Raw genomic sequence first — 14,460 nt, 5'->3', positions numbered from 1 at the left:
TTTCATTTTTTCTTTTCAACCCAGAAATTTAAGTTTTGTCATCCTCTGCTTTTCTATGTGTATCTGTTGACTGTAATAACTTGCGCCTTTTTTTATGTGTGTTTTATCCATGTGTGTGTGTGGTTTGTGTGTGTGTGTGCATGCGTACGTGTGTGTGTGTGTGTGTTTCCAGAGGGTTACTTTGACCCCCAGCAGATGTTATGTTTCTGCGAGTCCTGCCACAAGCAAAGGGGAGACGACTTGTATCACAAACGGGGAGAACCTCCTCGGGACTATGCCCTGCCCTATGGCTGGTGCCGATACGTCTTGAGGTTTGTCACTGGCCTTGATGCCTGTATGCATGTGTGTGTGGTCATGAATGTGTGTGTGTGTTGTGTGTGTATATGAGCATGCAGGTTTGTGTTGGTGAGATTTTGGTGGTTTGCATATTGGTACGAAACAGTTTTGCCCGTCCATGTACATGTGTAATTGCCTTTTAATTGAATTCAGTTGGTTTTTTTTTTACCATTATCAGTATTATTAATATTATTTGTTAGTTAAATATGCTACGAGTTAAAAATTAAGTGTGTATAAATGAGGAAACATTTGATTTATTATCTTACTATTTTTTCAGTCAGTGGTTTTAGTATGACAGAGAAATGAACAAAGACTGCTTGCTGTAAAAAAATAAAAATAAAAAAAATTTTTAAAAGCACAACACAGTGGGAAAAAAAGCACAACACAGTGGTTCATCAGCAACACATAGCACAACACATCACAGGTGTGTATAACACAAGGCAGTACCGTGTGACATGGTGTTTTGCAGAGCCCCCAGCAAGGCTCAGGCCCTGAACGTGGCGGAGAAGTGGCACACAGCGTACCATGGAACACGCTTGGACCTTGTCCGACGCGTCTTGGACCGCGGCGACCTCCTATCCCCAGGTCATTACACACAGAGTTGTTACATCACCTGGTTATTAAGACAGCATGAAAAACATATTGCTTTGTGTGTGTGTGTCAAAAATACAGGGCGCTTTTTTTTCTTTTTCTTTTTTTTGTCGGTTGTTAAAATGGTGTCAAAAACAGAGAGCATGTTTTTCTGGTTATTTAGATGGTGTCAAAAACGACAGAGCATTTTTTTTCTCTCTGATTATAATTATTATGTGAAAAACACATTTGCATTTTTTTGTTCGGTTTAAGAATTGTAACAAAAACACAGTGCAGTTTTTTCTTATCAAAAACACTGCTGTATTTACTTTATAGAGGGTAACCACTACAAATGTTCAGAGAATTTTTGTATGTAAATTTCATTTCATGTAGAATGGAGTTGGAAATATTTTGGTTTTTTTTTTTTTTTTTTACTTTAATTTTGAAATAGGAAATACAGTTTTAGATGCTTTTTACACTGTTTTATATATTATATAAATCATTTTGTTTTGTAGTGAGTGGTGATTATAGTTCCTTGACAGATCTCACAACCATGGTACAGAATGAATGATGAATATAAATGTGTAGCTGTGTTAATTACCGTTAGCCCACTATTTGGGCTAGGCAACCTGTTACATTGAAGTCATTAGTTTGTTTACTGATGTCATGTGCAACCTCAGATAGACAGAAATAACACATTTGTTTACAAATAGTACAGATCAGCTAGGAAAATTTCTGTTATTTCAGCATCATTTCTTTTTTGTGGGACGGTGTAACCCATAAGTTAGCTATGAAAACCTGTTGGTTTACAGGTGACACAGGGCAGGTGGGCAGTATACTGTTACCTGAGCCTCAGGTTTACACAGAGAAGTCACGACCAGAAAACCTGGGAAGTCAACCCATCTTCTTCTCCCCTACCTTGCGCTATGCAGGTGGCTCAGACTTCTGCCACAAGCACAGGTGACCTTCATTTGGAAAAAAAAGCTATTGTTTTTGTGGAACTGCCATCTTGTAATTGTAGTCATACATACTCTTTCACTGTCATGGTGTAGATGTATCCACGAGACACATAAACATATTCATGAGCCTGCATAACTAAAAAAAACTGAACAGAAACACATGCATATATGTGTGCAACACACACCAGTACATCACAGGTAAACGTGGCACGAACACATAGGTCATGCTCAGAGGGATATGTAGACAGGCTTGAACATGATACACACAAACATGTGTATTCATGCAAACAAATGCATTCACATATAAAATTATTCCACATGAAAAGATCTTAATTTGAATGATACATATACATATGCATACATATATGTGCATACCCTCTCATACAAAATATACTTGATCATTCAGTGGAGCCACACTACAACGTAGATGTGTTTGTTGCCAGGTTTGTGGACCCGAGGTCACGCAAAACCTACCAGGCACGGGTGGCCTTTCAGGTGTGGGTCAAACCAGGGTCGTACAAGGTTGGGGGTCAGGGTCAGGGGTCACCAACGGAGGATATAGCCCAGCAGGTGGACCCTCACTTCCGGAACAGTGAACTGGCCTGGTCCACCAAGGAACGGGGGTCGCTCATGCTGCACGCTCTGCTCCTGAGAGTGGAATGAGTGCCGTCACACTGCCCACCATCCGCCCTTTTTACTGTGTTTTTAGCCATCCTTTTCTTCTTGTCTCTTTCCTGCTGTTGCTTCAGTCTCATCACCCCTCCAGTTTCTCATGCCAGCCACCTGATCCCTTTCTCTCTCTGTCTCTCTCCCTCTCTCTTTCTACTCATTCTTCTCTCAGCCATTGTTCCCACTTCCTGGGTTGTTTTTTTTCTCTCAACCCCTCTCTCTTACTTTTTCTTCCTTGCTATCCTTTCTGTTTGAGTCTGTCCATAATTTCTGCCATACACGTATTGAAGAAGAAAAACATAGATGGCTGATATAATTTATGGCAATCAGTCTGTGTTTGGTACCCCTGATAAAGGGCAGAGTTGTTGAAGCCACTTCACATGCATTCTGGAGCTGTTGTTCGGAAAGATATCCATATTGTTCCTCTGTAGTGGTGCGTGATTATTTGGAGGGAGTCACTGTGATTGAAAACTCTAACCATGCAGAATGCCACGTAGTGCTTAGTTATTTATTATATGAATCCTTTTGTCAGTATTTGTGGAAAGAATCTCGTGTCATAGCTTCACATGAATATGACGGAGAGAGCTTTGTTGTCACCTGTGTACAGACTGAAAGAGATGACAGCAAGGGGAGTTTCAGTGTGCAAGTTTTTTTTTGTTTTTTGTTGTTTTTTAATGTGTGAGCATGCGTGTATTTATGCTGTAAGAGAGGGAATGTGATCAGATACAGAACCCAGCTGACCAAAATCTGTGTGTGTAACACATTTGAAATGTCAGGATCAGAATGTCTGCATGACATCAGTGTGCTGGCATGAGGATGGCTTCTTGATGTGTGAGCTGTGGGAACAGAATGTACAGCTTTTAAGTAGAGTGGTGACTTGATTGTTCATAGCTTTTATTCAGCATGAGACAGTAAGGCTGTGTACTGGTGTTTGTTTTGAGACTGAACGTTGTTGCACATAAAAGTTAGATGGTTTTGTTTACTGAATGTTGTGTTGCTAGAGGCCAAGCATTTGCTTGTGGGAGACTGGACACAGCTGTATGTAAGTCTGTTTCCGTCAACAAGGCTAATCGTTAACTTTGTGGAAAGCTCCCAAGTTCATGTTGCAGTCTCTTTCTTATCTTTTTTTTTCAGGGTATGTAAGCCACAGCATTTGGGACATTTAAAAAAAAATATAAAAAAAAAAAGATGAAAGAAGAGGATGATCTTGATGACAATAATGCTATGGAGGCCCATTTTAGGTTTGGGACTGCATGACAAGGCTGTGTTCTAAGCTTCCTTTCATGATAATATCCCAGTGTTAACCAGGCCCAAGAGATAAATAACACACCCCAAGATGCAGCTGTAAAGGGGATGATACTTGACTGTGTGGTCCCAGTCTTCCCATTTAAGCCAAAAGTACAATCTGGGTAAGAGCCATCTGCGGGCCAAAAGACCCCACCTCTATTTGGGGATCGAACCCATGTTCTCTCAGCCATAGGTCCTTGATGCTAACAATTTTGCCACAGCAGCTGGTTCATATTGCAGTCTTTGTTATTGCTATGCATGTAACAGTAGATATGTGGTGATAGGCTTATGCAGCCTAACAGGTGGAAGTCTTGCTAAATTTGTGGCCATTGCTCATGCAATCAAGTTATATATGTGTTAACAGTATTTATTTTACTGGTCCTTGTTTTTTATGTTAATATGTTGATAATGTAGAAACAGCATCAGCATGTACATCACTGAGTGTTTTTGTTTTTTGTTGTTTTTTTTTGTTTGGTTTTTTTTTATTCATTGTGCTTTACCATCTGTCTGTCCTCATATGTACAAACATTGCATCATTGATAAGAATGGGAACGACAGAGCAAGAATAATGAAGAGTGTGATCTCAGAGACAGAAAGACCAGATGATAAGATGGATTACCCATTGTGATATAAACAAACAATATGTAGTGAAATGTGATAGAATGATTGGGACAAACAAGACAAAGGAATGGTTCAGAGAAGTGTGACACATGTAAAGATGTAATCAGTTAAAACAAATCAAAACATTGTGTGTCCTGTATGTCATTGAGTTGTTTGGTAACGGTATTTTATGCACCAAAGAATAAGCAGACATAGTGAACCTCTGCTTAAGAAAAACATATCATGGAATGCAGCATCAAAGAACAATTCAACAAGTTTTCCATGAAGATTTTTATGCTGAATGATATAAGAAACAACATTAATGTTCTACACTTCCTAAAGTTATAACACGCAAATTGAAGATGCATTCGGAATAGACTTATTGACACCTGAGAAACCCACATTATATACCTGCACAAGTCAAAGCATGTGTGATCAAATATGCATTATGCAGGTGCAGCAGATGTATTCAGGTATGTTTGCACTGCCTTCCCCTCTACATGTGCACACTCCACAACCCCACACTTCTTTCCTGCATCCTTCAAATTGGTGGCCTGGAAAGGTCAGTTTGAAGGGAAGTCTTCTTCATGATTGAAGTTTGAAGTGGTCTGGTCCATCATTTTTTAGTTTTTATTTTGAATTTACATATTCTTTTTTTTTTTCCAAATAAAACATATAATATTATACAGCTAATTAATAAAGATTGACATCTACATAAATGATATTCTGTTAGTTTCTGGAAACATGATACTTGATTAAAACCTGCATCCAAGAAATATTATACAGAAGTATAAGATACCATGGAAGTGTGTGGGAAACATACTTAAATGGTTTACCAATGACGTTAGAGGACAAAAGTTGGAGTCTATATGGAACATATCAGTGTTCGCTCAGCCAGACTTAACAATGAAACCTTCTCTGTCCATTCAAATCTCAGTCTTTGGTGAATGTTTTCCGAGATGCCAGCTCAGAGTCAGACTCTCGTTTCCTGGTGTGTTGGGGTCAGGAGGAGAGACAGTTTCCTTGTCATATTCATGGTCAAGAGAGGGTAAGTGATATTCGGTTCAGCCAGCAAGAAAACCAGTTATATGTGTGTGTGTGCAACGATGAGATCATGTGCTTTGTATTGGATACATTTATTACAATGGATAAAACACTGGCACATGTTTGCTCTTGAATGCATAATGTGATCTTTAAAATGTAGATATTAGTATTTGATGTCAATGATCTGGCCCATTCTGCTTTTACAGCACAAGGAGCTGAATGATTGGTTTCAACGGGCATTTTAGACATGTTCTGTTTTTGGAAGTTTTGTCAGTTTGTTTGTAAATATAAAGCATGTGTGAACTGCTGTTATTTGTATATTTTAGTTGTATGTAATCATTTCATTTGAAATGGTTTTACTGAACCTAGTACTTTGATATATATATCCATTTATAATTTGCTTTGTAAAAGAATAAGTGATGAGTCAGGTTTTGGATTTATTTATTTTGTGATGTTCATTGACATTGCAACTTACAGAAGATTTGCAATCAAATGTTTCTTTCATACATCCCTCCCTGACCTCATGAGGTTGGATATGGAACAGGAGTGTGTGTGTTTGTGTGTGTATGTGTGTGTGTATGTGTGAAAAAGCTTATATTGGTACACATATGTGCATGTGGGTGTGTGAATCTGTATTTGTGTGAAAAAGCTTTTGTTGGTACACCTATGTACTTATGTTTTACTTTTATCATTGTATTTCCATCCTAGGTCTGTCATGGAAAAATCAGGAAAACCCTATCTGCAGGAAATACCAAAGAGTTAGGGAAAAGGGGGAGGAAGAAATATTACTTGGTTATCTGTTTGTGAATCTAGATTTTAATTACACATACTTAACCGTGACCCACTAGTGCAGACTCCGGCAGGGGTCTAACATTATTTTCCTGAATCAGATTGTACATAATGTGCAATCAAAGTCCTAAGAATATGCCAAGTTCAAGGGGACTCAGCTGCCCACAATCAAGATATGCTAGCAAAGATCAGAAGATATTTGGCAAAGAAAATTGTACAAATGTGTTGACCATTTGACACATTGCTTGAAGCTGTCTCTCCTGTCTCTTTGAACTCGATAAAGAGATCCAAAAAGAAACAATGTCATGTGTATGATGTGTGTGTATGCATATGATGTTTGTGTATGCGTGTATTGACAGACATGTGAAAAGATATATTTTCTGGTTAATCCCATTTTGGGGGGAACATGTATATCATTCACATACTTGTCCATCCACCTGTACCAGACAACTCTGCACACCTGCATTTCACAACGAATCAAGTACACTTTTGATGCACTGACCAGTTCCATTTTTACACATGCTCTTAACAATAAAGTTTAAGTGCAAATTATATTTGAAGACCTCTTCAAAAAGAAGTGCCACAAATGCACTAATTTTGTTTTTTAATGAATGAATAAAAAAAAAAAAAAAAAAACTTGTAGACAGAAGAACAAATCTAGTTCCGTACTAGTTTATGTGTGTGTGGATGCATGTTTGTGGGTGCATGCGCAGGCATGATGTATATTTGCGTAGTGGACTAAGTGGAAACTGAATGACACTGGGTTGATTGACAGATGTATAATTATTTGTATAATGGATGCAGTGGTTTTGAATGCAATAAGGTTGTAGAAATGAAGAAACCACCTGTGAGCATTGGGGAAATATTGTGGCCTGTTTTTTTCTTAGTTTCTCTGGAAAGCATGTTAAATATTTCTGCACTTTATTTTGTTGATCTCTGGAATAAGGAGTGGTTCTTCTTATCCCCTTCCCCCCACCCTCTTTTTTTATGAGTTGTGTTTTTGTACATGGAGTGTATGTTGCTGTGAACAGTGTGGATTCAGAGACCATCCTCAGTTGTCTGAGTACTTAATGACATGATGTAAGTGTATAGTTGTGTGATTTATGAAGGGAATAAAGTGAACTTGCCAAAGAAAGCAGCTGTCTAACTGATGTTTATATTATCTGGTAAATCTGATGTGTGCGTGCGCATGTGCCTAATTGGCTGTTTGTGATATCGTGTTGAAGCGTTTATTTTGTTTGTGATAAACTGTTGGAACAAGTGTTGATATCTTATGTGAACAACATATATATACATATGTGTTTGCTTAAGTCCAGAACAGAGCAGGAAGCCACATCTGACACATCAGTGAAATCTTGACGGGAAAAAATTCTTTGAGAACTCTTGAGTGCAGAAAGAAAAACATGGAAATGAAAACTTTGACAATTGTTATTGTTCCAGAATTGGGATGTAAAGTTTCAACTTATTTAGAACTGAAGACAAAATTGTTGAAAAAGAAAATATGAAAAGAAATATTGTTTATGTACATTAAGGTATAAAGTATTCAAGACAAAATTGTTGATGTAGAAAACAATATTCATAAAAAGGCAGTGTTGTTATAAAGTCTTTCTCTCATTGAAAGCTTAACTTTTGTGTGCAAATTTTTAAACAGCATTCATTTTTCTGTTTAAAACTCAACCTATTTTCTTTCAGAATAGTACATCACTGTAGCAAAGTTGTTTTTTCCGTTTTCTCTGCCTGTGATATGAACCATTTCATTTTGATTCACTGTCTAGTTGATTTTTCTTCTGAATTTTGCCACAGATACCCTTTAAACACCCAGACCACCACTGAAAGCTAACAACAATGCAGGACACTGGTGGAGAAGGCATTGAGTTGGGAGAGGAGAAATAACCCATGACTCAAACCACTTCACACACATGAGGTTTTAGTATCTCTTTGCTTTCCAGCAAACAAATAAACTAGCTGTAAACAGACGCTATATGCCAGTCAGATAGTGAGTGTGTGTGTGTGTGTGTGTGTGCATGCGTGCGTGCGTGCGCGCGCGTGTGTGTGTGTGTGTGTGAATTCAGATCTGAACAAAATGGAGTCGATTTATTTTGTCTTTGGATTTTGTTTATTATCTAATAGACTACTATTACTACTACTACCACACACACACGCACACACGTGTGTGCGCATACACACACACACACACACACACGTTACATTTTGAGGCTTTAATGTGAAAACAACAACAAATATTAAAATCAGGAAGGAAAAAAAGTGTCCTTTACATGCCTCTCAGACAGGGAACGTTCAGCTATGGTCATATGAACTGATATTGTCTTCTGGACTAAAAATCTAAATCACCGAGAGCATACTTATACAATTTGTATTTGTATTTCTTTTTATCACAACAGATTCCTCTGTGTGAAATTCGGGTTGCTCTCCCCAGGGAGTGCGCGTCGCTACACTACAGCGCCACCCCCTTTTTTTTTTTTTCCCTGCGTGCAGTTTTATTTGTTTTTCCTGTCGAAGTGGATTTTTCTACAGAATTTTGTCAGGAACAACCCTTTTGTTGCCGTGGGTTCTTTTACGTGCGCTAAGTGCATGCTGCACATGGGACCTCGGTTTATCGTCTCATCAGAATGACTAGCGTCCAGACCACCACTCAAGGTCTAGTGGAGGTGGAGAAAATATCGGCGGCTGAGCCGTGATTCGAACCAGCGCGCTCAGATTCTCTCGCTTCCTAGGCGGACGCGTTACCTCTAGGCCATCACTCCACATATTTTAGCTGTAAAGCTGTTTGAAAAGCACTTTTAGATTGTAAAACTGGAACATAAAACCACTGAAAATGTCTGTGTGTGGGCGAGAGGGGAGGAGAGGTATGAGAAGGTTTTAAATAACCTTAAAGCAAATTTGAGCAAGACATTGATACTTTATTTTCCATCGTTAATTAGTCTTTAACTTTGTTTGTGCCGAGAGGCACATCGGCAGCAGTACTTGGCTGAGCGTTCTATGATGTTTTGTGTGAAGTGGCACATCAGCACTGATTCTATATGTGTTCTGTAACCTTTTGTGATAAGGGAACTTCACAAAGTGGTACGTCAGCACTGATACTTTGTTTGTTAAGCGTTCCCTAACTTTTTTGATAAGTGCTCCCTAACTTTCTGCGATGAGTGTACTTTACAAGGAGACACACTGAAACGTATTTTCTCAAAAGCCACATCAACTTTGTCAAAAGTTACTGTAACTCTCTCAAATATACTTTAAGAAAAGCACATCAACACCACAAAATGTGCACATACACAGAACAAAAATCATGTACATGACAGCATTAATAATGTATTCACCATATCTATTACTTAAGAAAAGCACACCAACACCATAAAAAGTGCACATACACAGAACAAAAATCATGTACATGACTGCATTAATAATTTATTCACCATATCTATTACTAAAGAAAAGCACATCAACACCATAAAAAGTGCACATACACAGAACATAAATCATGTACATGACTGCATTAATTAATTCATTCACCATATCTATTACTGATTTTCTTTTAATTTGTGGCGGGTGGCCATGGTTTGACGTTCATCTGATCTGACCCAACCAATGGAGAAATCTGGTGGATACACGTATCAGACATACCTAACTGGTTGAGGTGAAGATGACAATTTGTGAAGCTGTTATTTCCCCCAACTATCTTGCTTAGTAAGGCTCTTCACTTCATCGTTTCATCGGAGAATCTTGTGATGCTTTTTTGTACCAGAGTGGAAATGTTTGATTAAGCATTCCAGAAATGTTTTGAACACAGCTTGATCGAAAAATTCTGCACTTTGACACAGAATAGAATGCACGCAGCAATAAAGAATACATATGTATATTGATTTTCCTAATATTGATATAGAATAGTTGAATCTAGGCATTGACCAAATAATCCTGGTCTTCGACATTAACAGCGGAACTGCTTCACTTGATATTTGCAATCATGAGTTTCAAAACACCTGGGGACATAGTTGAAGAAAAAAAAAAGTGTAACTTCACAGCTCACCATAAAGACACAGATACAGAGCAACATGCTTCACGAAAAGTTCAGGACCACTTGCACAGGGTCCTTGCGAGATCCTTTGCACACATCGGGGGCACCGTGAAATGATGAAAAACTTTCGGGAAACAACGGTGTAGGTGTATATGCAGCCAATGTAATGAATATCACTCATAACCAGACGAGCTTTCATGCACGTGCACTCCCATTTTGTATCATGAAAACCCACAAATATCGTTTATAAACCGCAGAATAACTGTAAAAAATGGGTTGAAACATCGATTTTTTTTTTTCCAAACGCATCTTTGAAGCTTCATGGAGCCTGAAAAAGCCCTTGGAATATTCATTGACAGGCCAGTGCTGTGAACCATTATCATGCAACCTGCATCGTTTCAGTTTATCAAGGGGGTGCCGCTGCGTTCTGACAAATCTATATATATACGCTACACTACAGATGCTTGACCAGCAGCATAATACAACACCCTTAGTCAGGTCGTGATCGCTTGCATATAAAATTGTGTGTGTGTGTGTGTGTGTGTGTGTGTGTGTGAATTTTGTGTACCTGTCAGAATAATTTTTCTTCAATAGAATTTTGCAAGAGGACAACACTCGTTGCCATGGGTTCCTTTTCAGTGCGTGCTGCACAAGGTTTATCGTCTCATCCGAACAACAGACGCTCAGTTCGATTTTCCAGTCAAACTTTGGAGAAAGGGCGAGAGTGGGATTCGAACCCAGACCCTCACGGACTCTGTATTGGCAGATGAACGTCTTAACCATTCTGCCACTTGCCTACCTTCGTGACTTAAATCAACAGCATAATTCAAATCAACTCGATCTTTAAAAAATTAAACATTTCATGAATATATACCTGCTTTAATTACATGGTCTTTAACTTTTTGTCAACCCTGTATACCTATATCATACTCGATTTTTTTTAAATAAACATTTCATGAATATATACCTACTTTAATTAAATGGTCCTTAACTTTTTGTCAACCCGGTATACCTGTATCATTTGTTATTAGTCGTGACATTTCATTTACAGGACAAATATCCAACAGCAAGTTTCCAGCTTATATGATAGCAACAATGACAGTGCAACAGAGAAGTGAAGGTTGTTTCTTGATTTGATAATGTATCAATAAGAAAAATTCTATTACACACAGTATCATCGTTTTATAGCTGGTTGACCCAGGAGCTGAAGGGCACGTCTTTCAATCAAGCCTTGTCTGCACGCGGGATCTTTTAGCAGCGCTGTTTTCTAATATTAAGAATATTCTAGTCAATGGAACTGGCCTACACTTCGTATCATTCTTACACTGGCAAAACTAAGCGCTGCTAGACCCCTCACGCAACCCAGCCCCGGGCAAAAAACTCAAATGGCCCCCAACATTTAAGATTTATCTTTAGAGGAAAACGGGTAGGCCTACATGTATAATTCTTCAGTCTCTGATACAAGTATATTGTGTAATGAAAAAAAAAAAAAAAAAAATTACCGACTGTCGTTGATAAAATCGACTACACATCTCAAAAGAATCTGTTAATATATTTATAACAACAAAAAAGCAGTTATGTTGCTCATTAAATGTATCAAGAAAAAAAAAGATTGTATACAAATAACAAAATAAAGAATAGATTGTATATAAGTTGCCGCACATACAAACAGACTGCAATAACAGCTTATAACTGCAACGAGGAAAACATTGCTTTGGGAAGAGGGAGGAGGGGGGTGGGGGGGAGGGGAAGCTTCAGTTGCCCTTGGAAAGTGTTTGCCGGATGAAAATAAACGTTCACAGATCCACAAAATATCAACGTCGTGGCATTAGGAATTATAGATGCCATGCAATAAAGTTACAGGTTTACAATGACAAAAGACTGAATGGAATTATTCTGCAGATATATAACACAGAGGAGTATGGACGGATTCAGATATAATTATTTCAACAAAACTGAAATACTGCTGTTTATCACAGTATTCACACATAAAAGATGAAGCAAAAGGATGGGCTGACGAGCCAGGCGACACAATTCATTCCATTGTATCCTCTCACACAAGAATCAAAAGCTTTTGCTTAGCTTGAGACTATCAAATCAGCAAATTCAACCACGTGAGTAGCCTACAATGAAACTAACAAACACCAACAACAAAGGTAGAGACACGCTGGCAAACACAGCACACACAGAGAAAGGGTCGACGAACTGACTCAGTTCTTGTTTAAAATCAGTCACCAACAAGTTAGGACTGAGGGCATTTCAACAACAAAGTCAATGAACAAAAAAAAAAAAAAATAAATAAAAAATAAAAAAAAATAAAAAAATGAATTTACGAGAAAAAAAAAGATAATTAAACGGACACATACTAGACAGACTCATCAGATGTTTCAACGTGACAACTGGATCAAATACAAAAAATAAAGAAAAAAAAGATATGTCTCAGAGTGAGAGACAGCGCATCTTCGAAGACGAAATGTTGCTACCTTCGTTTGGGGATTTAAAACGGCCGTACACGCTAGTCACCAGTGTTGAAGTCCAAAATTCTACCCGAGAAAGACAGAGGGATATATTTGGAATGCTACATGTTTAATAAAGTGATCAACTGATTTGTAACGAAAAACTAAAGAGCAGGGTGTCGGTTCTACAATATATGATGTAGCTTAATATCTAATCAGCTCAAAAGTCATTTGCTGGCTGTTCTTGTTGACATTATCTGCACAGTTCACAAAGGCGCTGAAATAATCTACTTCACAGAATAATCGAGATATAAAACAGGTTATGTATATGTAACTCTCGCACAAAGAAAGACCGGAATAAGCGGTTTGATTGCAATGATGACAACAATGAAACTTTTTTTTTCTTCTAAACCTCAGAGGGTTAGTGATGGTTAATATATATATTTTTTTTAATTTGATTTGGACGGGGTCGTTATTTGCACAAACCTTTAAAGAAAAAAAATGAATGGAAAACACCGTTCTTTCATTTCCAGAATAATGGATTCTATCAAAAGATTTGAAAACTACGTCTTTTTAATCTTTAGAGCAACAAACGTTTTACTCAAAAGATTATAAAAAGAACACATCTATGTATTTTCAGAACAATTATATTCTGTTTGTTTCCACATGTCAGATAGGCCAATATGTTTTTGCTTAAAATAAAAAGAATCAAAGTGGCTTCGTTAATTTTACAAGTGATCAACTTTCTGCTTTCTTTTCAATTCGTGCTTTGGCGATGACTGTGATACCGTGCCGTGGTTGGGCTGAACTGGTACGCCATGTTGTTTAATCTCATCTTTTCCTGTCATGTTATGGTAACAGGGTGGGAATATTCTAATCTGCCGTTCTTGAAACCATTTTGACGTCAGAGCTCCGTCAGAGCAGCAAAAAGAATGTATCTGTCATGTTATGGTAACAGGGTGGGAATATTCTAATCTGCCGTTCTTGAAACCATTTTAACGTCAGAGCTCCGTCAGAGCAGCAAAAAGAATGTATCTGTCATGTTATGGTAACAGGGTGGGAATATTCTAATCTGCCGTTCTTGAAACCATTTTGACGTCAGAGCTCCGTCAGAGCAGCAAAAAGAATGTATTCCTGAATTAGACTTAAAGGCTTTGGAAACAGTGAAGTCGACACGCGAAGTTAAGTCCATACGTGGAAGAATGATACTCGCCTTGAGCGGAAACGCACACTCCAAAACACTCCATAAGTGTGGCTGAAAACGGCGCACCCCACGAAATGAGCACAGCGTCAGCCACAAAAGTGAGTCATTCCAGGCCCTGACATTTCCTTACTTTACCTTATCTTACCGTGCATTGCAATGCCTTGCCTAACCTGACGCTACAATGCCTTGCCTTGCTTTGCAATGCCTTACCTTGCCATGCAATGCTTTACCTTACCTTACAATGATTTATCTTGCCTCACCTTACCTTGTCTCACCGTGCCTTGCAGTACCTTTCATTACCTTTCATTGCCTTGCCTGGCATACCTTTCCTTCCCCTGCCACTCACTGCCACACCTGGCAATGCCTTGCCTTGCAAAGTGTTACCTCACCTTGCCTTATGCTGCCTTACCTTGCCTTACAATGCCTTACTTTGCAATGCCTTATCTTATCCCCTCTCATTTCATGTAACATAATCTTGTCATGGCGGAGTTGAGGGGAACATGTTACAATCAGAAC

General features: G+C 38.4%; 1 protein-coding gene across 6 annotated transcripts in view; it reads left to right on the top strand.

Moving 5' to 3' along the window:
• Window positions 1-7,389, top strand: part of LOC143287643 (neuralized-like protein 4) — a 31,923-nt gene extending 24,534 nt beyond the window's left edge. For all 6 annotated transcript variants that reach the window (XM_076595770.1, XM_076595765.1, XM_076595769.1 and 3 more), the window contains exons 23-26: window positions 173-311; window positions 806-921; window positions 1,719-1,866; window positions 2,309-7,389. In XM_076595770.1, the coding sequence (XP_076451885.1) occupies window positions 173-311; window positions 806-921; window positions 1,719-1,866; window positions 2,309-2,528 (623 nt within the window). In that variant the 3' untranslated portion in view covers window positions 2,529-7,389. The remainder of the gene's footprint in view (window positions 1-172; window positions 312-805; window positions 922-1,718; window positions 1,867-2,308) is intronic.
• Window positions 7,390-14,460: the final 7,071 nt, after the last annotated feature.

The sequence above is a fragment of the Babylonia areolata genome, chromosome 11 (assembly GCF_041734735.1).
Source record: "Babylonia areolata isolate BAREFJ2019XMU chromosome 11, ASM4173473v1, whole genome shotgun sequence".
In the NCBI taxonomy this organism is placed as follows: domain Eukaryota; kingdom Metazoa; phylum Mollusca; class Gastropoda; order Neogastropoda; family Buccinidae; genus Babylonia; species Babylonia areolata.
Note: the sequence above shows the minus strand (reverse complement) of the source record. Positions and strands in the feature narration are given on the sequence as shown.